At 37.7% G+C, this 23,967-nt stretch overlaps 1 protein-coding gene across 1 annotated transcript in view; it reads right to left on the reverse strand.

Annotated features, from left to right (window-relative positions):
• The window catches only part of PKHD1L1 (PKHD1 like 1), a 151,442-nt gene that overhangs the window by 60,630 nt on the left and 66,845 nt on the right, over window positions 1–23,967 (reverse strand). The window contains exons 35-50 of the mRNA XM_040979402.1: window positions 23,684–23,872; window positions 22,813–22,983; window positions 22,049–22,275; window positions 20,309–21,293; window positions 18,050–18,298; window positions 17,236–17,385; window positions 15,389–15,563; window positions 13,674–13,830; window positions 13,146–13,302; window positions 10,956–11,035; window positions 10,363–10,492; window positions 9,252–9,381; window positions 4,541–4,782; window positions 3,579–3,715; window positions 1,612–2,641; window positions 400–591 (exon numbers count right to left, since the gene is read on the reverse strand). Coding sequence (XP_040835336.1) covers window positions 400–591; window positions 1,612–2,641; window positions 3,579–3,715; window positions 4,541–4,782; window positions 9,252–9,381; window positions 10,363–10,492; window positions 10,956–11,035; window positions 13,146–13,302; window positions 13,674–13,830; window positions 15,389–15,563; window positions 17,236–17,385; window positions 18,050–18,298; window positions 20,309–21,293; window positions 22,049–22,275; window positions 22,813–22,983; window positions 23,684–23,872 — 4,401 coding nt within the window. The remainder of the gene's footprint in view (window positions 1–399; window positions 592–1,611; window positions 2,642–3,578; window positions 3,716–4,540; window positions 4,783–9,251; window positions 9,382–10,362; window positions 10,493–10,955; window positions 11,036–13,145; window positions 13,303–13,673; window positions 13,831–15,388; window positions 15,564–17,235; window positions 17,386–18,049; window positions 18,299–20,308; window positions 21,294–22,048; window positions 22,276–22,812; window positions 22,984–23,683; window positions 23,873–23,967) is intronic.

A 23,967-nucleotide genomic window follows, 5' to 3' on the forward strand; every position in this document is an offset into this window, starting at 1 on the left:
AAAACCAACAGTCTCTGACACCTGTTAAGCTACTGACTTAGTAACTGCTCCCTTTATCCCATCTTATTCAGCAAGGATAATCAAAAACTTTGGTCTTCAGGGAAAGCTCACTGGTTTACATTGACTATATAGTTCTAAGGAATATAGCAACTTTTTCAAAATCGCTGTCATATTACTGTCTGGAGGTACCATGATCAGAAAAATATCAAATTAAGTTTATACATTTGTTCAGTGTTCCTGAAATACCCACTTTGCTTGTGTTTCTTTCTTGCCCACATTGGTAAAAAATAAATTATGCTTTCTGTGATGCTTGAAACATCAAATACCAGCAGAAGATGAAAACAAAAGTACAGAAAAGTGTATTTAAATCAGTAGTTTAGAGTTTTATATTCCACTTACCAAAAGAGTCTGAGAGAACAACATCCTTTTCAAGTAGAGATGCTGGGGCAGGTTTGTTGAAAGCCAAACGGTGGAAGCTGACTGAGGTGTCACACACAGATCCAGGGAAACCAATGCTCCACTCGGCTTCTTGAGAGCAATGAGAAGGGTCCAGCAAAGGACTGTGTGGAATGACTGAATACCCCATGTGCCCTGGGAAAGAGACACAAAAAGAATACTTCCTATTTCATGTTAGAAAACAGAGGAAACACTTCAAAATGCACTGACAGAATGCATATTTGTATTGCCACCAATGCAAGCTAAAAGTTTTGCCAAAGTTCTTTTGTTTGTGTTGGGTAATGGACTCCATACAGAAGCTTTTAGGGGGATTCCTCTGTAAGGGTCTTTACTGTGGAAATATCCTTAGTGTGCATAGATCAGAAGGCTCCACAAGAGTCACAGTAGCAAATGGGAGGTGGAATAAGCAGTTTGATTAAGAACATAAAAGGATTTCAATTCCAGTAGTCTGACAGTAGAACCTGTACTCTCTACCAGTGAACTGCCAACTAACATTTAAGGATCAGAGTTAAATAAATGTATACAAATTGCACAAAATTTTATATATCAAAACATCTTCCTTAAGAAAGCCACAATCAGAATAGGATTAGAAGTGATATATTCTGAATTTAAAATAAAGAAACACTGACCTGTAATCTGTACTGAATTTTGTTCTAGAGTGAATATATTATTGGAATGAATTTCGACTTTAGATTGGAAAGTAATGGGTTAATAACAGGCTTGTCACTTATTCCTTCTTTCCAAAATATTTTAACAAGGTATATCCAATCTGTCTATGGTACTTATGTAAATAAGCATGGGATTTGTATGATTATGGGGTATGGCTGGAGAATTCGTGTAATCAACTTTTTACCTGTGCAATTAACTGAGCATAAGATGGAGGCGTCTGGAAACTGAACAGTCTTCCAGTATGATGAGTGTTTCTATAAATATTTGTTAAAATCTGTTTGTGAATCAAAATCAAAGTGTAAATGCAAGCACAAGAAGACATATTTGGAGCTGTCTCTGACAGTTTGGGTCTCTTCCAGAAAATAATTGTGTTTGGTACAGGGTAAGATCTATTATGAACGTGGGTATACTTTACCAATTCAACCCTGTGTTAATGTAAGCTTGTTTCAAGTGTTTTATCACAAGGATATAGAAAAAGAACATTACCTGTAAGTGAACCATCCAGATCCATCAATACCACTTCATGTTCCCAGCGAAAGCCAGCTTTGTTGGGTGTGTGAGAATACTGGATATCAACAAATTTTGCACTCCAACCTCCACATCTTTCGTTACAAACACCTATGATAGATGTCACCCCCAAAGCTACACAGTTGGGGCGGTCAAAATTCATGAAGTGTACTGAAGATACAGTCAAACCTTCACTAAATGGGAGAACCAGTCCTTTTGTTGTGCAAAATGCAGATCCCATTCCTAGTTCATCAAGGTGACCAACGATTTTGGCATTTTTAATCATCGCTCCATGGGTTTCACCCCACCCTCCAACATAGGGAGCCAGGATTCTCTTGGTTTCAATTCCAGCCTCATAGTTATTTACCATCACAAAGTTATGGAACTGAAGAGCACCTCCATTGACCCATTCTGCTCCCTTCTGACAATTCCAAGTGGTTAGTGAATCAAATACTGCAGGTGCTGGCACTGTAGAAGTACAAGATCCTGTTTGCATCGGGAAATATTCTTCAAAGATCCATATCCCAAACCATCCTTGAGAATGAACAGTATTGTTAAAGAATTCTCCCAAAGGAACTCTCTTTTGGCAGATATTTTGGTCATAGGATGGCCCATCGGGGTGGTTGTTCATTCGATACCAAAAGCCAAAGTGAGTGCCACCAGCAGCTGCATTGTGTCTTATGGTATTGTTGGGGTTGGTGACCCAAAATGCAGCAGGGGTCACATCATCATTCAGAAGAGCAGTGCTTTGTTGCACAAATATTGCCAAGTTATATTGAAGGATATTGCCATGTTCAATACCATCTTCAATAAAAAATGCTCCTCCCTTGATATCGTATATAATATTCCTCTCAACCAGAAGGTGATGTGTGTTATGGATGGTGATAGCTCTGTTGTAGGTCTGGTGAATAGCACAGCCTCTTACATAGGATTTAAAATGCAAATCTCCAAGCAGGTGCCAATGTATTGGATATCGGCCCAAACGGAAAGCCTGGCCCGCATGGTGTATCTGTCAAGCCCAGAAAGCAGCCATTTAGTGATCCACATAGATCCAGTGTTTGCATGGTTCATATTTTCTTGTTTTAAAATAATCTCCACTTTTGTATCATTACTACACTTATATCTTCTGTATTATTCATATTTATTATTTGAGTGCTCTTTGACTCACAATTTGTCCTGTTTTATGTAATATATAATGGATCATATTTGTTATTAAAATATGCATAGTAAAATGATTGCAAATAAAGCCACCTCTCATTCTTCTACTTTCCATCGAGGTCTGTTACTAAATCTTGTGCTATACAAAATAAACCCTCTTAAAACGCTATTCTGTGCTTTGAGTCTTACCTAAAGAACATTTCTTGAATGCCTGTCATTCATAGGTATTCTACTAAATGTTTTATATGCATCATCACGGTTTTATCATAGTACTCATGAAGTAGCCACTTACCATTAACTTCATTTCACAGTTGAAGAAACTGAAGTTTAGAAAGCCTGATTACATTTTTGTATAATCCAATGGATAAATACTTGGTTGTATTAAAATAATCTGTTAGAGTGGAAGTTTAGTGCATCCATAAAGATGCTGCCCTGGATGCCTGCATTCCACACTGGAGTGCCTGGGTTCAGTGCCACCTCCACTGCTGCCTCAGCTGCCTGCTAATGCACATCTGGAACACAGCTGATGTGTCTCTGTCTCTCATGTGGGAGATCTGGTTTGAGTTCAGATTTCTAGCTTTGCAGACAGTTGAAGAGTGAACCACAAATGGAAGAATTCTCTACCTTTCATATACATGGGTAATAAATAAAAATCAAAATAAAGTATCTGCTTATCTGTCTCCTCCACCAGATTATAAATAGCATTTGGAATAATAGCAAGAGTTTCCCCATTCATTATAAGGACAACTTTGAGTAGACTGCTCTGACATAATAACGCTACCGCTTACCTCTACATACTCTATTCTCCCAGTTACGAGGTCAGCACTAGGTACAGGAGAATGAAACATAATGCAGCCTCCAAACTGGTCACTTCCCATTTCTTCTCCAAACTTTCCCTGGAGACATGTCTGTGTGGCAAATTCACCTTCAAAAATATTTTTAAAGCATCATAAAAATGTCATAATTAAACCTCTCTTGTACCTTACTGTGTTTATTCACACATAATTTCAGTTTCATAATAGAACATAATTATTTGTATCCATGTCATTTTGTCTAGAGAGTAAGAAAGGAAGTGTTGTAAGGCATTTTGCAGGTGAACTGAAATTAGAACCTGAGTCATCTGACATCAAATCCACAGAAGTTTGTCTTCTACTTCCACTGAAGAAAGGGTATTTAAGCACAACTTATAATACTTTTAATTTTTGTATTTAATTGTAATAATTGTATATTTCTATGGAGTAAACCATAATATTTCAACACATATACATATATATATATTGTTGTGTTATATATATGTGTAAAAGGGATTAAATGGGGTATTTAGAATTTCCTTTTCATTATCTTTATGTTACAAGCTCCTCTTCTCTGGTACTTCATGCAGTATATATTACACTGTGGTGAACTATAATTGCTTCATAACTGTGGAATGCTACAATTTATTATTTGCAAATATTTTCACAATATTACTCATAAACCGTACCAACATTTCAAAGTCTCTCTCATTTAATGATATTAATGTAGTGTGTATTTAGAAAGTTAAAAATTTTTAAATATTTGTATGCTCACTTAATCCTTCTTTGTACCTGAAATGTTTTAATAAAAAGATGAAAAATTAAAATATCCACCCAAAAGGATCTGATGTAGAAATAAACAATAAAATAGGGGAAAAAAATAAAGAAAGTATTTTAATATAAGCCAATTAGAACTTGCTATTTATAGCATGATTATGCCAGCCACATGCCAACATTACCTGTGTCAAATCCATCAGGACATGCTGGAATTGTGTCATTCCACTCTACATTATCAGATCCTCTTACTAAAATATTTCTTGTAAGAATTCCAACTTCTGCCCTTGCTTCAAACAGAGTTCCATCACTGAGTGTGACAGTCACTCCTAAATGTGTATAATTCAGTGCTTTAGTCAGTGTGATGTTTATGCCATCTGCAGATACAGCTGCAATAGTTCTTTGTTCATTCTCTCGTTGACTGTGCCTGTAAAATGTTTTAACAAAAAAGCTTTCAGAATCAATATAAATCAACATAATATTATTTGGGAATATTTATTTTATGCTATTTAGAGTATTTACTTTATGAAATAGGAGAAGTAGTTTTTAAATGATTATTTATTTGAACAGCAGAGTTACCGTGAGAAGGAGAGATATAGAAAGAGATAATGGTAGGGATAGTAATAGAGATAGAGCCCTTACATCTTCTGCTCCATGCCCCAGTGGACACAATGCCCAGGGATAAACCATGCTGAAACAAGGATCCTGGAGTTTCTTCTGGGTCTCATGCACAGCACTTGAGCCATTTTTGGCTTTTCTGGGCATAGCAGTAGAGAACTCGATCTGGTATTAGCTCTCTACCACAACACCAGTCCCCAAAATAAGAAGCATTTTTAATGTCAGTAAATATCCTAAAGGTGAGATTTAAACAGTATCTTGCTGTTACAGAGTAACTGAATAAAACCAGATTCATTCCAAGTGCTGCAATTCTAAAGAACTATTCATTTATAACTGTGGTTCTCAATGAAGGGTAATTTTAGAGAACTTGAGGACATTTGGCAAAGTTTGCAGACATTTTTGGTTTTTCACATCTGGAGGATTCAACTGGAATCCAGTGAGTAGGGGCCAGGGATGCTTCTAAGCATCCTATAACACACAGAACCAGCATTGCACTACAAAGATTATACAGTTCAAAATGTAATTCATACCAAATTTAAGTACTTTTATACAGGCAAATCACTGGAAATTTTTGAGTTGTAGAAAGAAATTGAGTTGTACTTAAGGAGATGTCATTTCCTTACCTATTTTTAAAAATTACTTTTTATGGTATGGTTCCACAGGCAGAGGGATTCCCCTTTTCACCCCCAACCATTTCCCATGCTTCCACTATGCCCCAAATCCCAGCCAGTTCTGTAATATACCTGTTCATGTACTTAGTTATTCAACAAACATTTTTTGAGGTCCAGCTTATTTTCTAGACAACTAAGCATTCAGGATATCAGGTAACAAGTGTCTTTGTTAGCAGATAAATGTGTCAATATCTGACTATACATTATCTACTAATGTATGATTGGTGCTGTTAGCAGAGTTAAGTTGGAGAATGTTACTTCTGTGTCTTCCTAGTATTCCCTTTTGATTCCTGTCTCCCTTGGTAAACCCTTCTCTCAAAACACTCATTCAATTGGCAGCAGCTATATGGGAAGCAGGTTAAATGTCATCCCACTTAACTATCCCATTGCTTCTGGATTCCCCATACACTTGGCATCCCATGCTGTAAGTGCTCAGGGCAATCACTGTACAGGCCTTGGAAGCACCCGTGTATCTGTCTTTTCTGCTACTGTAGTCAAAGGACTTGTAGAATCATTTTGTATGTTGAGCACTTGGCACAGTACCTGTCACAGCTCAGTCACAGCTTCTGACTGATTGGATAGACTAATGCAAAATGAATTCAGATGAAGAAGAAAGTGAATGGAGTCCAAATGGGATGATGATGTAAGATTCCAGGTATGAGGGACTGAGAGCAAAGGAAGCTAAGGAAGAGACATTCCGAGGGCAGAGCCAACGAATGTGGTGATGCAAAGGAGGGAAGGATGAAGACATCTGGAAGCTCACTGGGAAAGTTCTGAGAAGAAAATTAGATAGTAGATCTATAAAGAAAAAAATTCTTTTTTAAGCCTTTTAATATTTAAAAATAATGACTAAAAATGTAAGAAGACAGTAGAGACAGGAAAACAGTGCTGATCTTCAGAATGGTGAATGGACAAAGAAACTCACAATTACAAAAGGCACCGGGAAGGAACCCTGTAGGAAAAGAGAAGGAAGAGGTTGAGAGTGAAGATGCTAAGAGATAAGGGTGAATCAGCATTACAAGGACTCACAGGTCTTTGGAAAAAAAACTTAACACTTTGTTGTCTCAGATTCAGACAGTACAGAACTTTCTTTAGAAAAAGAAGATTCTAAAAGACATGTTTACATGTTGTAGGCACCCAAACACACCTTCTCTTCCTTTGCAGCAAATCCTAATATGTTTGTAGCACACATACTGGGTCAGGTTCTGCCCCCAGTACTCTATGCATATTAACTCTTTGAATTTTACCAATATGTCAGAAAACACATTCCAATTATGCTGAATTGCAGAGAGGTGAAATCAAATGGCTTCTGAACTAGTAAGTGGCACTGCTGGGATTTGGGCACGACTCTCTAACACTGGCTTTGCAAACTCCCAAGGAGAATTCACAAACAAAATGGTGAACTAGGAATTGAATTTGATGTAAAACTTGCTAATTCTCATTTTATTTATTTTTTTTAAGATTTATTCATTTATTTTTTGGAAAGTCAGATATACAGAGAGGAGGAGAGACAGAGAGGAAGATCTTTCGTTCGATGACTCACTCCCGAGTGAGCACAACGGCCAATGCTATGCCAATCCGAAGCCAGGAACCAGGAGCCTCTTCCGGGTATCCCACATGGGTGCAGGGTCCCAAAGCTTTGGGCTATCCTCGACTGCTTTCCCAGGCCACAAGCAGGGAGCTGGATGGGTAGTGGAGCTGCCAGGATTAGAACCAGCACCCATATGGGATCCTGGTGCGTTCAAGGTGAGGACTTTAGCTGCTAGGCCATGCTGCTGGGGCCCTAATTCTCATTTTAATACTGAACTTCCCATAAGGTTTCTCCTGGATGTTCCAAATACAAAAACTCCTTGTTGTGCCTCTCCACGCTTTGCCTGAAAATTTCTCCACTTCCTACTTTAATGATGGCATTGAGCACATTTTCAGAGTGCCTGGTTTACAAGATGTGGTCATCCGTGTGCAGAGAGAACCCTGAGCATGGAGCCGCTTGGCCAAAAGCCTAGACCTCTCCAATTGAGATCTGCCTTGCTGGATTTTTACAGTCCAGTTTTCTCCTACATAATCTCGAAAGCTTTGTACACACCCCACGCCCAATTAGGGAGGCAGACTTGAAATATTTTTCCTGCTTCCTCTTTCATACATAATAGAAACTATAAAGCCTTTGTCTCTTCAAAAGACCATGCAACTGGTCAGCAGGCAGAGACCCTACACAAATTTCTTAATAGGTAGGAAGCTGGTGAAGCCAAGGTTTGCGGTGTCCACTTGACATATTCAAATGCCTTTACAAGTCCTGCTCTTCTGGCTCCAATCAAGGGCTGAAGGTTGTGTCTCGAATAGGAGGGGTCCCTGTCCTCCACATGGGAGGTCCAGATGAAATTCTAGATTCCTAGCTTCAGCCTGGCCATGCTGGCTATAACAGACATGGGAGGTCCAGATGAAATTCTAGATTCCTAGCTTCAGCCTGGGCCATGCTGGCTATAACACACATTTGGGACATGAAGCAGTGGATAGTCTCTCTTTCACTTCAAATAAATACAAGTCAATAAATAAATATTCAAAAAGTCACCTTCTTAAAACTAATTCATGCTAAATTCTAATTTCATTCACAGAAGTGATGACTGGGGGTTTTATTTGCTATTGGTAAGACCTTTCATTTCCTGCTTTTTAAATTTTGCCATTATATAATCAAAATTTCTTTCAAAGGCAGGGAATAAATGAGCAGTTATAAAGCAAATATATATTTAATTCTTCCTAACATCTGCAAGTCTATTTTTAACTTGGAAAATAGCATGCTCAAAATAGCACCTTGGATTTTAATTGAAAATTGAGTCATGGCCTTAACATAATTTAAATGTTTCTTGTCATAAACTACTATTTATTTCCTGCTTAAGACAATCCTATTCAATTTTAATGTTATCCAAATTTTGAACAATAAAACAAAAGTATCCTTTTGTCCTCACCCCATGATATTGTGGTAGCTATATTCATTTTCTTTCTTTTATTTCTTGTTGCTAAAATATTCAATTAAGCAGAAATTAAAGGTCATAAGCAGTTTCAAATTAAAAATATCAGGCACCCAAGGTTTGTGTTAATCATCACTGTCTCCATAATGACTTCTCCCCCTTATCCAATCATTACTAACAGTATTGCTGTATGGGAGCTACTGCCAAAACTGAGATAACAGCAGATTTACTAACTGCTTCCAGCCATCTTTTGGTGACCTCAAACAAAGAGGCTTATTTGCATTTTTGCATTCATGAATATGTTTAGTTAGAGCTTTAAGTTACATGTTTTCAAATGGCTTTCAACAGAATTTTTCTAATGTAATCTTACATGGGAACCTATTCATGTAAAACAAATACAGTGTTGTGCTAGTACATATTTATTTTACAGGCTTAAATTTATCCTTTTCCTTATTGTAAATTCAATGAAAGGAAAGGCAGCCCACTGGTGAGCACCCCTAATGTTATACAAGAAATAGTGGCCTCTTGGTGTTTGTTAAAGGTTTCATATGTAAGTGAAATCCTGGACCTCCTGAATCATTCCTCTTTTATGCAGCTTAACAACCTGCCTAAAATAAAAGCATTAAAGCCAGAAGGCACCATACCTGTGTCCTGTGCTTGCAATTACAATGATATCTCCTGCTTTCCACGTTACTGCTTCCTGTAAAACCAGCGTCTGATCCCCTGCCTTCGCAGTGTGAGCCAAGCGAGTCCAGATTACAGGAATGGGCAGACCTGCAGCCAACAACAACAACAAAAAACGTATGTTTACAGTGTGCTTTCTTGGCTATTGGAAATTGTATGCCTTTCCACAGCAATTTCATTTTGAAAAGTAGATTTCACATTAGCTTTTCATATATTGCTATAAAAAAAAAGAGGTTTGTAGAATGGTCATTTCTTAAAAGTGACATTTAGGTTTGCAATAATATGCATGCTTCTTCTGTAAAATCAAAAGCATCTTTTCACAGTTGTGTATTCCACTTACAAAAACTTCCTTATGTAAATATAATGGAATAATACTAACAAGATTCAGAGACTTATTGTCTTTGCCCACTGTTGGTAGAAATTGCCGAAGCTGATTTCTACAGATAAATAATATGTGCAAATTTCTAAGAAATTGTGTGTATATATATATATATTTGGTGCAATATAGGACATTTACAGTGATCATTGGGTACCACATTCATAGCATTCTGAATTTAGGAAAGACCTAGAAGATGCATTACGGAAGGGTCCCACATACAGAGAATTCACAGCCTGTTACGTTTAAATAGGAAGTTACTCTAGAACGTAAAACATGATTATAGTCTTTATTCTGATCATTTTCAGAATATAGCTACTGAAAGATAAAATTATAGATTAAATTGTCTTTTATAAAGAATACAATTGCAGGTGCAAATGTCAATGATCATAATCTGCTTTCACATTTAGAGCCTTTCTGTATAAACCAATGAAAAAAGTAAATAGACATTCACTGTGCACTGTTGGGAGTGCAGAATGAGACAAAAAGTGTTTGGAAGAGTCTGGAAAGTGATGAGAGGAAGTCTGGGAATGGCTTCTCCAGGAGGACCGTGGCCGAGACTTGATGATACGTAGGGTTAGGAGAGAGGGGAGCTAGGACAGGCATAGAGCAGCTTGAGAAACCTGGCAAGTTCAGTTTATGGGAACAGGTTTTTGGTGAGTCCTCTACGAACTCGCAGCACTCAGACACTGTACCGTGCAGGTCAAGGATGCCCTCGCGCACGGCCAGCGTTTTGGCCCCGTACACAGGGAGCTCAGGTGATCGCAGATGCCCATGCAAGGTGATGACTGCCCTGTGCTGAAATGGGGATGCTTCCGTCCCAATCTGCAAGAGTCACAAGATCAGCCAAGAATTAAAGCTCTGCTTTCTCAATTCTAATCATTAACAACAAATCCTCTACTTTTCTTGCCTTTTTTGAGAATTAATTGTTCAGTTGCACATATTTTTCTTTGAAAATAGAAGCCTTGAATTTTCTAGTCTGCCAAGTACACTATGCCCAGCTTTTGGAAAAAAAATATATATTGACCTTAGCCATAGCTCAGAACTGCTTTTTCCACTCTGTTTAGAGTTTTGCTTTTTAAAAATATACTATTTCCATTCTCTTAAAGAGTCATCATGCTCTGAGGAACTTTTCCCCCCAGAAAGGATATTATTTCAATGATGGAAACCAAAGAAAAGACAAACTTGGGGAAAGTCATATAATTAGTTATCCATTTTATATATAGCATTTGAAATACAAAGAGAGAGAGAGGTCAGCAATGAATGTATAGCATGTTCTGTTGTGTACCTGAAGAATTCCTCCATCTGTTATGAGAATATTTTCTGCTTGGAGTTCAATGTCAGCTTCATCAAATATTAGAGTTCCACCTATTATACACATAATTTTGATATATATATAGAAGGAAAATCATTAAATAACTTCACTCATTCAATTATAAGTTAGAATTTAATTTCTCATCCATTTTCTTCTCTTGCTAGCTTTTAGCAACATAAAATTAAAAACAAAATGAAAAACCAAGTCAGACAAGACTCTGAAATTTGACAAAAAGTCAATTCCTGGTATGCATTACTTTCCCTTTACCATTTGTTATTTTAAATGTCATTAAATTATGCAGTTATGTACATTAGCTTTAGAAAAAAACACCTCAAAATATCAATTAATAAAAAGACAACTGACGTTTTAAAAAAATACATATAGGACCCAGTGCAGTATGCTAATGGCTAAAGTCCTTGCCTTGCAACCACTGGAATCCCTTATGGGCTCCAGTTCATATCCCAGCTACTCCACTTCCCTTCCAGCTTCCTGCCTGTGGCCTAGGAAAGCAGTAAAGGATGACCCACAGCCTTGGGACTCTGCATCCAGGTGGGAGACTCAGAAGAAGCTCCTGGTTCCGCAACTCCAGTAGTTATAGCGACTTGGGGAGAGAACCAACAGACGGAAGAGCTTTCTCTCTGTCTCTCCTCTCCATAAACCTGACTTTCCAATAAAATAAATCAATCTTAAAAAAATACATATACACATTATCTCTGAACTTATACCCAGTAAATTGTACTAGCTAAAGCCATAGCTTGATTAACATCATTGAAGAATGTGTTGAGGGACCGGCCATGTGGTGCAGTGGGTCAAGTTGCTGTCTGTGACACCTGCATAAAATATGAGCATCAGTTGGAGTCCTGCCTGGAGAACACAGTAGAAGACAGCTCAAGCATTTGGACTTCTGCCACTCATATGGGAACCCCAGACAAGGTTCCAGGCCCCTTGCTTAGGCCTGCCCAGCCCTGACTTTCATAGTCATTTGGCAGTGAACCAACAGATGTAAGATCTTTTTCTTTAATCTTTCTTTTAAATATATAAAACAAATCTTAAAAAAAAAAAGAGAAGAATTTGGGGCCAGCATAATGCCTCGTGGTTGAGTCCTTGCCTTATATTCTTTGGGATCCCATATGGGCACTGGATTTTGTCCCAGCTGCCCCACTTCCATCCAACTCCCTGCTAGTAGCCTGGGAAAGCAGTCAAGGATGGAGGATGGCCCAAAGCACTGGGACCCTGTACCTGCATGAGAGACCCGGAAGAAGTTCCTGGTTCCTGGGTTTGAATCGGCTCAGCTCTGGCCATTGCAGCCACTTGAGGAGTGAATCAGTGGACTGAAGATCTTTCTCTTTCTATAAATCTTTCTGATAAAAATAAATAAATCTTAAAAAAAATGTGTTGAGATACATTTTTTGTGAAATTGATATAAAATTAGGCAGTAAATTTCACTTTCTTTTACCTGAAACTTAAAAAAAAGTAATATAATTACAGAAATGTGAGAAACTGAAACCTTTATAGCAAAGTTTATGCACTAGAGACACAAAAACCTCATTCTTGCCAATTATTATTTTACATGTGACTGCAATGCCAGGTGATGCCTGAGGCCAGCTCCAGCTGACATGAGAGCTTGCAAAGGTTGTGTGAGTCGGGGAGACAATAAGAAGAGATAAGACGCCCACAAGCTGATATTTACCTTTCTACAGCAAACAGAATATCAAGGGGTGAGAACCCCACTAAGGTAACTGTGACATTTGATTCACTTCAAAGAAGTGTTTTTTTTTTTCTGAAAGATTTATTTATTTATTGGAAAGTCAGATATACAGGAGGAGAGACAGAGAGGAAGATCTTCCGTCCCATGATTCACTCTCCAAGTGAGCACAACGGCCGATGCTATGCCAATCTGAAGCCAGGAGCCAGGAACTTCTTCCGAGTATCCCACACGGGTGCAGGGTCCCAAAGCTTTGGGCTATCCTCGACTGCTTTCCCAGGCCACAGGCAGGGAGCTGGATGAGTAGTGGAGCTACCAGGATTAGACCCGGCACCCATATGGGATCCTGGCGCGTTCATAGCAGGACTTTAGCTGCTAGGCCACGCCCAAAGAAGTGTTTTTGTTTGTTTTTTTTTTTTTTTTAGGTAAAATAAATGAGCCGATTTTAAGAAATTTACCCTGGATAAGCACCATTTTCAGGATAGGAGTACTCTGATCAAGCAGAATTGTCTGTCCTTGGGTAATAACCACAAGCGAGCCCTCATCTGGGGGAGGGTCTCCTCCCCAGGAGAAGTTGGAGGACCAGGCGTCAACATAGAGAAAGTCAGCGCCATCCTGGAACAGAACAGGAGAATTTTTTTTAATGTTGTGGTGGTTTATCAGAATTTTTCAGTAATTTCCCCTCCCCCAAATAAATGTGAAATACTGAACAATTTAATGATAATGTACTAACTTTTAAAATATTGCAGTTTATTCTGTGATAGTAATGTGAAAACCTATTGTTAATCACTGCACAATCTAGAATTTTGAAAATCTAAAATGATATAAATTATAGGAATCAGTGACAAGAATGTAAGCAACTTTAAGTTTACCAAAGTGAAAGATCAGTTATATTGGGGAGCTGTTAAACTGAACATCTATTTTGCTGCCTCCTATAATTCTAGTTTGTCTGTTGCTGTGATTTTGATACCCAGTAGCACCATTACCAGCCTGGCCATGCCCATGCTTCTGATGTTGACATGCACAGAAGCCCACCCTGATGGCCTGCGGGCATTTGTCATACAGATGATGTGTGTCTTGTTGGAATACTCGACATCACATACAGCATCACCTATGCTGATGGAAACATCCTGTATATTTTCACTGTAAAGAAACAAAAGGAGAAAACAAAGCTTTTATGACTTTCACAAGCTCCACTTATGTGCCTTATTGCAAAAGTTAACATTTTTACTGCATGATCCATGAAAGTGCAAATTGTATCTTTTTCAGTATTAATAATTCAAAATTTTTCTTTGACAAAAAAAAAAAAGAAGAAGAAGAGGGGCCAGCCATACGGCATAACAGCCTAGGCTTCTGCCTGCAGTGCCGGCCTCCATATGAGTGCCTGTTCAAGTCCTGGCTGCTCTACATATGTTCAGCTGCCTGCTTATGGCCTGGAAAAGATGTCTCAAGTTCATGGACCTCACATCCATCTAGCAGAACTAGAGAAAGCGCCTGTTTCCTGGTTTTGGACATGCCCGGCTGTAGTCATTTGTGGAGTAAATCAGCAGATGGAAGATCTCTCTCACTTTGTCTTTTCTTCTCTCTGTAAATCTGTAAATAGATCTTAAAACAGATTTTTTTTTTCTTAAAGCGCAAACAGAGATGAAGAGGAAGGACGGTGTAAACTAGTAGATGTTTCAGTGTTGAGGAAAAACTGCTTATTTTGACCTATTGAGAGATCATTTGTTACTCTTCAAACAAAATGTATTTGAAGACATTTTCAAGGTATCAATTTTTATATGACATATTTACCACATGAAGTTCATCTCTGCTTAAAAATTCAAGTCCAAGGTAATTACTTATATAAACCATAGAAAATAAGTCTGCCTTCCATAGGTTATTTGGCCTGATGGGTTGGTTACTTGTGTATTTATTTATATTTATTTAGTAGAGAGGGAGAGAATTAGTTATGATTTCACAGGTAACTTTCCCAAATGCGCACAACAGCTAAAAGTGGGCAAAGTTGAAACTTGGAGCCTGGACCTCCATCCGGGTATCCCACATAAATAACAGGAAGTCAGCTCAGGCCACCACCTGCTACCTCTGGCTAAGCATAAGCAAGTAGCTAGGATGGGTCACACAGCCAGAACCTGAACTTGAGTACTCTGATTTAGGTTGTGGGCATCTCAAGCTGTCTCAAGCTCTACACCTAACACCAGCTGTTGATCGAGTGTTTTGATAAGTTAGCCTTATCCATTTGTGGAATGGAGTACAGAAAAGTGAGACATAATAAGTTTGCTCAAAAAGGAACCAGATCAAAGGACTTGATGAATGAGAAGATATTTCTTTAATCCAGCAAAGTAGATCTGTCTATAGAAGAAATGATGAGAAATGTGTAAAAAGAGATTTATTATCCATATGATGATGCTGCTTACTAGGAATTGGGTCAAGGTATTGTAGCCTCTTCAATCTTAGTTTCCTAAGCACAAAGATGAATAAAAAGCATCTTATACATTGAAAAGTTTCATTGAATCAGAAAGTATTTTACCAACACTGAGCAGCTATTGGTACCACTTTGTGCCTCTGTTGTGACTTAGGAGCGTAAAGGTACATATTACATGAATGTATATAAGCACTCCCTTGACAAATGACAAAGCAGGTACAAATGGCTTGAATCTGGAAACATACACATAAGGATGTGTGTGTGTGGAGACAGTACCTGAATCCCGACCCCTTGATGCTGAGTCTGGTACCACCTGCTGTGCCGCCTCTCTTGGGAACTATTTCATCAATGAGCGGAGTCAGTGATGCAGAGTAGGTAAACGGAGTGCTGCACTGTGATGCATCTTTTCCATTAACCACAGTCACTTCACAGGCTTGCTCAGGTCCGCTGCCTGTGAGAAGAGGATTAACTTGAGTTCAATTCTGTCAACAGGTTGTTATCCATTTTCCAAAACCTCAGGCATTTTCAACAACATCTTCCTTTTCCCACAATCACTTTCCAGTATGCACAGGGCATATCTGAAATAATAAAGATCTCTAGCATTAGTCATCAGCATCACCAATTTCATATACGTTATCAACAGGGACAAAACCCTCAGATACCCTCTCAGAGCCTCTTAGTTCGTTATTGTAGGCAAGTGGACAAACTGAGTTCTAGTTGATTCAACTAGATCAGGAAGGAAGAAAGAACGGATACCGGCAGGTACACTGGCAATAGCAAGGAGTGGGAGCTGAGGCAACGTAGCAGAGAGAAAAACTACAGAAACCAGACACCAAATTAGGAGATGCTGAACCAGAGTTTTAGGCCATTTAAAACCCATGACAAATCTCAACAGCATTACTGTTTTTATTGTTGTTATTATTATTTTAAAATCAGAATCCAAGCTCTGGTGTTGAAAATATGAAAAACTTCAGACACAAAATGCTTACATTTCAACAGTCTTTGTTAAAGATGTCAACGAAGCGAAAACATTTTGCAAAGCTTCATCAAATTTTGTTCATGTTTAGAAAAGTTTACACATAGAACATATTATTTATCTAGACTATTCGTGTTGTTTAAATTTCTTAAGTTTTTTTAACGTAAGATCTGGCATAAAGTGAGAAATATTTAAACTTAACAGCAACCCACTGAATTTGGGCTAATAATACATCCTTTATAGAGAGAGACAGAGAGGAGTTAAACTACATGGTCCAGGCCACACAGTGACAAAGCTGAGATTGAGGGATTCCCCAGGTTCTAGGCTCTTAGCACTAAATAAAAATAAACACGATTAATAATCCTAGTTGATACTTTACACATAGTACTTCATTGAGTGACATTGTAATCTTTTTTTTTATTGCAAAGTCAGATATACAGAGAGGAGGAGAGACAGAGAGGAAGATCTTCTGTCCATTGACTTACTCCCCAAGTGACCGCAACAGCCAGAGCTGAGCTGATCCGGGTCTCCCATGTGGGTGCAGGGTCCCAAGGCACTATGCCATCCTCGACTGCTTTCCCAGGCCACAAGCAGGGAGATGGATGGGAAGCAGGGCCGCCAGGATAGTAAACCAGCACCTATATTGGATCCTGGTGTGTTTAAGGTGAGGAATTTACCCACTAGGCTACAGCACCAGGACCAAGTCACACCACAATTCTGTAGAGTAGGGTAGTGTGATTGAGAACACTTTATAAATGAATAAACTGATAGTGTGGGGTTTAAATAACTGTCTCAAAGACAGCAAGAGTCTGAACCTTGGCAACTGGCTATCAGGCTTTGCAAACACATTGCTCTTTTCTTTTTTTAAGGAAGCCACATCTTCTAAAAGGAACCAAATCTAGGTTTTGCATTTGGCATAGTTAAAAAACAAACTAAGAACAATAAGTTTATGTCACAAACCGAAAATCCTGAAAGGCATGCATGCCTAGAAGAAAAAGTTCTGAAGAGATTGCTTAAAATCAAGAGTCACAGAAGTGAATTCAGTTACCTCCAAAGACCCCCAACAACTTGAAAAAAGAAATTAGGACTGTGATCTTAGAGAAAATTAAACAATCCTCAAATGTCATTCCTTTTTCTAGAAACTTACCATTATTAGGCGGAATGTTGCAAAATAATGTCGTGTAATTAGAGCTAAGCCTGTCAACTGCACATTCTGAGCCACAAACTAGGACAATGGAATTTTGTGGATTCAATCCAGTCCCTGTCACCGTCATTGTCTGACCGCCACCAAAACTCCCTAGTGAGGATAAACAGGAAGGAAAGCAAAGAAAAGCTAATCAAAAAGAAAATGTTCTCTGTATGCTATTGTTTATTTTAAAAGCTGAAATGAAAATGTTACTTTAGATGCAAAATTTTATAACTAATATAACACACATGCACACATGTGCACACACACACATATAAATAAAAAACTCCTTTGAATATTGTGCTTCAGAATCTTCACTGAGTAAATACCATTATTTTGTAATGTGTTTAAACTATACCTAGAAATAACATTTTATTTCAAGGAAATATTATGAAGAATCTCATATTACTATTTCTAATTAATATTGTATTGGTGATATTTTTAGAGTTTTAACCATTAAAATAATTTTCAATGAGAAAAAACACAAATTTATATGAAAATAATTATCTGTTGACTATATCTACATATGTAATTTTAAATGTCATTTTATGTATGGCTAGCATATAAATAAATTATATAGCACTATGACAGAGTACTAGCCACATATTTTGAAATGATTAATATTCTTTCATGTAGACTCGAGCACAAGAAACAATTTTCTAATCTGTTATAGTAACGACACATTTTAGCAGTGTCTAAAGAACTTTATGTTCTAAATAAAGCATTTATTGAAGCAGTATGACATATCAGTAGGGCCCTGCATACGCATTACTACCTTGGAGTGGATGGATATTTTCAATGTCCAGTGGGTATTCATACACAGCCGTGGACAGGGCAGAGCCTTTTGTCTTATGATGCATGGTGACAGGAAAAGCACCACCAGCATGATCTCCAACGATGCACCGCAACACACTGTCATTGACCATAGTGACATCACACCGAGTGTCATTTATCCGCACCGAAACTTCCAAGACATCCATGCCAAAGTTAGACCCAGTGATCTCAATTTCAGTTCCTGCTGGTCCTTAAAACAAACAATAGAAATATATTTAACTTAAAATACACATGTACTTAAAGATGTACCTCTTCACTTTCATAAGTAAAATAACACAGTTCTTCAAACTAATATACACAGGAACAATACATGTCATGTTGTATCCATATTTACCACAATAGGCCCTATAATCTAATATATATTCACTGTATATGATTTATCACTGAGTTCACTATCTTTCAGCCTTCCCGTTCTGCTGAGTTGTAAGTTACTAACTCAACCAAGCTGAGAAGACAGGAGAGAAGAGGGATGCAGAGTTAGCAGAGTGTGAATGCTCTGAGCGGAGTGGCTTCAGTTAGACTGTGTGTATTACTTTGGATACTTTTCTTTCTGACATTACTGAGAACAATTAATAATTACAACCTATCGATTCTCATACTTTTCAATTAGCAATGGCATGTATTATATGCAAATTATTAGGCACAGAATAAATACAATAAATTAATTGAAAAACATAGAAATAAATGATAATAATAATAATGATAATAATGATAAAAATAATGATAATAATAATCATTTATTTCTACATTTTAAAATTAATTTTCAATTAATTTCAATTAATTTAATGAACTGTACAGAAACCTCAATCTATTCCCTTGTTTTCTTTTTTAAAAACAGTGTTTGGGGCACATTATAATACCATGCATTTCTCCTGAGTCATCCAAATGAACACATTTATACCTAATTTAAATTATAAATATCAAATGGTATAGTGAGTTACAAGTACAGATTCATCAGGTTGTGATTTAGGTAGTAATAGTGCAAATAATTACACACTTGTCCAGAGAGATTACTTAAATATATATAATTACTAATTTATAAATCACTGTTGTAAAACATGAATCCTAATGAGTTATTCATAATCATACTAGAAATAATTTGAATATACAAAAGATATATTATAAATTTTTAAATTTTGTTTGGCATTTCACCTTTCAAATAGAATGTGCTATGCTAAGTGCGATTTACTGCCTGTCTCTTCAACAAATAAGACTCAGTCGTTGCTTCTTTATAAGTTTCTTACACCTTCAAAAGCATTGCTGTGAGAGAAACAGTCAATGAGAGACATGGAAAGAGAAATGCGCTATAATGTCATTGTTTGCAATTATCAAACTATGTTGAAAAAGACTATACTACTGCTAACATTTGCTGCTAAATGATCAAACTTGATAACCTCAAGGAAATGTTAACAGTAAATTTCTTGAAGGATAGAATGCATCTTGCCTAAACCTGCAACATCTCCTTGTGACATAAACTGAATGCACATTATTTAACACAGAAAACATTTACTATGTTGTTTATTAAATGTACCATTCCAAGTAACATATTTTATAGTTCTTCAGCTATGTACGGCAACAACTTACAAGTATGAGAAATGTGTTTTAAAAAGGCATGTAAAGTTTCATCACTGAGAAGTAGTAAAACTAAGATCAGTCCCCAAGTACCGAGGCCATGCTGTCAACCTTCACACTAGATGCTCCCCCTGCACACTGAAATGAGCAGACAACAAGGCCGTCCAAGAGCATAGCCAGATAACAAATGACCCAGACACTTCGACCTATTGATAGGTTAGAAAAAAGGAATCATACGATATAGCCAAAGCCTTATTTTATAATACTTTCTACATTGGAATGTAGAAATTGTCTCCTTAAAAAGATGCCTGTTGTACTGAAAAGGTAATAATCATTTGGGGTTTTCGTGGAAATACGGCACTCTGTAAAACGCTCAGCCTGTGATTGACAACTTGTGATTCTTACAGCTGTTTCTTGACATCAATTAGCTGCCAATTTTGGTCCACAAATATTTACCTATATCTTCCTCACCTGAAATTTAAGTCAAGTTAATGCATATTTTGTTCTCAAGTAGGTGGTAGAATTCGGCTGGAAATATTTATCTTGAGAACAGGCAGAAAATAACCACAAAGAGACACGACATAAAATGATTATATAAAATGATTTTAAAAAGTGGTTCATGGAGTACCTCTAGTTGGGACAATTCCTTTGAGAAATGGCGTATCCTCCGAGGTATATGCAAACGACTGAGGTGGATAAGGGACCGTGTTAACAAAGATCTGCACATCCACTGTCCCAGCTGTCCCTGGAGGGGTGCTGCAGTGCACTTCACTGGAATTCACAGAAATGATTTGACAGAACTCACTCCCAACAAGAACTGTAGTGTTCCCAGGATAGAAGCCATTTCCTGTGATTGTCAAAGTAGTCCCACCACCCACGCTTCCAGAAGTTGGTGAAACAGATGCTACTGCAGTGCTGCTGAGAGCCACGTGTCCCAGAGCCAAGCCTTTACTTCCCACCACAACACTGAGAGCATGAAGTCCGGCTGGAAGAGGAGTCACGAGAACCGTGATGTTCTTTTCAGTAACCTCTGTTGCCCTGAATTGTTGATTGCCAATGAACACAGCAATCTCTTCCAAGAGATTCCCAAAGCCTTCTCCTTCAATCAGAACTTGTGCAGATCCGTTGATGGCATTTGGGAAGATCCCTGTTACAGAAGGAGTGATGTTTTCTAAGTATGAAAAGCTGCACTTGCCCTGACACTGGGCAGGCACTCCATGTATCAGGAGATCTACACGCACAAGCTGTTGAGGAGCAGGGGATGTTTCACATTCAATGGCTGTGTAATTCACCCACAGAACTTTACATGGGAAATGACCCATGAAGACTTGTACGCCTGCATAAGAAGCTGCAAATCCAGAGCCTTTTAAAGTCACTCTTGTTTTTCCTGTGGTAGATCCTGCCATTGGCACTACCATGTCAATGTTTGGCAACAGCACAAAATGCCTGTCAGATTCACCAGGCAGTGTGTTGATAGCAGTGCCCAGGTTGTAGACAGTCAAAGCAACAACTTCTCTGGTACCAACATCCATTGAGTTTTGAGGGTCAATACGACACACAATTGAATTATCGCTGCTTTCTTCCACAGCACAGGGGTAGCTGCCAACTGTAACCTGAAAGGAAAATTAATATGGAAAATGTTAATATGTTACTGTAGAATAAATTTAAATTATATCTTAGCAATAACCGTGCTTCTGAAAATCAAGTCATGGAGAATCCTATTTTGTTCATAGAATTAATTGTGTGATGACTAATACATATCTTGAATTAACCTTAACACTAACTGACCATTGTACATATAGGCTCATAACCCATTATTTATGTCAGGCAAAAAGTGAAAACAGCCGACATGTCCACTAACTAATGAATGTAGAAACACAATGTGGTATACCATAAAATGCAATTATTTTGGCCATAAAAAGAAATGAGTCTTGATATGTGGCGTAATATGGTCAAACAGAAAATACTATGTTCAGTGAAAAACAATCACAGAGCACAACCTTAACATCTGTTCCTTTTGTAAGAAATGTCTAGACTAACTCTGTACAAATGGAAAGCAGATAAGTGATCATCTTGGCCTGGGATGCATGGATATGTTGAGGGCAATGTGTACAATGGTTTAGGATTTTTTTTTTGAATGCAAGAGATACTCCTAAATAGATTGTGTTGAGAGTACACAAATCTGTGCATATGTAATAATATATTATTCTGTTATATGTGTAGCTGTTGAGCCATGTGCATGAAATTAGCAATGTGTATAGTACTAGAACTGTACCTCAAGAGATTTGGTAAAACAAAATTACAAGACTATGACTACACCTCTCTTATTGAATATTTCAAGCACCATGAAGGTCTTTTCTAGTCTTACCTTATTGGCACAGGTGAGATTACTGAAGCCATGTCCAGTAATTGTTATCAATTCATTTGCTGTTCCAGTGGATGGAGTAATGTTGCTTATAGATGGTGACAAACAACTTGAAAGCTCAAAGAGTAATCTGTTTGAAGTTTGAACTCGGGTGTTATTCAGGTCACACAGCGGTTCTGTTGCCGGGCAGCCTGTCACAGAGCTTCCCCACTGCAAATTCTGAGGTCCTCCTGTAGATGAAAGAATGGCTTGTAAGTCATGGATAATGTTCCAAAATGAGGACTGCGTTCAAGTTGTATTGTTCTTTTGATACAGTGATTTTAATGATTAGAAATCTTATTTTTTTAAATGACAAGAGGGTTCAGGGCTCACAAAGATGTTAAAGAGCTGGGCACAGATGGTATGGTAAAGATAGAAAAGCAGACAAAAAACTAATTTATTTTCTAGTTTGTACAAAGCCATATTCCATAGGGAATAGAAACCTCACATTTTAATATATTTCCAGGCACACACACAGAGTATCAGACTCTCCTACTGCATCTCTTTTGGGGCATACGAACATTCTGGAAGGCTAGCTAGAAGAAGTTAACGCAATCCTGACTTTATCGAGCAGATTCTAGCTCTTCAGCCATCCAACCTATTGAAGGCCGTGTGGCTACTACGAGACAGAACCAGGGTTGGATCCAGCCATCTGCCTCGTACTCCAGAAATGTCACCAAAATCCTGTATCACTTGAGTAACGGAGTTTCCACCTTGAATCATCTTACCGAGAGTATGTGTGGCTTCAGTGTTTCCCACAAAGAGATGCAGGGGAACATGCCTTGTTTCAGCTGGAAACACATTAATGACACCTTGGAGAAAAATGGAGTGAGCCTCATCAACATATCCACTGCTATAATAATGGACTCCAGGTGAGGTGAATTGGTAAGAAAATGAACCTGCCATAAAAGAAGATTGTGGATAATAAATGCAGGCAATGAATGCATCATTGTAAAGGTACACCAGAAGACAGGTGTCTTATTTTTTCATGTTACGGTTTTTCAGTGGAAAGGAGTAAGGAAGTGACTTTATTGGTTGTGAAAGTGCTATCTTGTATAATGAAATTACATTCCAGAAAGAGAAGGTTCAGCACTAATTTTCTACAAAACCATTTCATATGGGTGTAACTTGCTAGAATTTAACATAGAATGAAAAATTTTAAGAAATTTCTAATACTTAGTTTTTGCTCATGAGTTAAAAGTACCCATAGAGAACAGAGTAGGTAAACTGTATTATTCTGAGCCTTCCCAGGGGAAATACTGGTTGTAATCAACAAAAGGGCATCACTTCTACCAGAATGGTTTGTTTCAAACCTGCCAGCATATCCTTATTTTCATTGTATACACTATTTCAGTGCACTTTTTAGTTGGTTGTTGATCACAGGATTGACAAAGGTATTCCTGATATAAGCTCCCAATTTAATATGCATAATGTAACTTGTTCACACTCGTTATGAACACTTCTACTATATATATAGCAATAACATGCCAACTAAACCATGTAATACATATTTGTATTTTATTTGCATAAAAAGTATTTTAAGTCTAAAAAAGTTTTTATTGCAGTCACAATGTGTTATTCAACGGAATAGGAACATACCTGATGGAGACTTTTGTCTTCCATTTGTAAATCCTTTGCCATCATAAATTACACTTCCAGCACTGGAGACAGAGAAAACTCTGTATCCTATTCCCTTAAGAAATGGATGTGCTTGCCAGCGCCATGTCACTGTATCTCCTACTGACACATTTAAGACTGATGGAGACCAGGCATAACCTGATCCATGAACTGGGAAGAATAGGATCATATTTTTAAAAAGGAGAAAGGAGTAAAACTAAGTAATAAGCCCTTGAAATACTATCTTTTTAATATGCTCACTAATG

This window comes from Ochotona curzoniae, unplaced genomic scaffold (assembly GCF_017591425.1).
Source record: "Ochotona curzoniae isolate NIBS_2020 unplaced genomic scaffold, NIBS_Ocur_1.0 contig_3190, whole genome shotgun sequence".
Taxonomy (NCBI): domain Eukaryota; kingdom Metazoa; phylum Chordata; class Mammalia; order Lagomorpha; family Ochotonidae; genus Ochotona; species Ochotona curzoniae.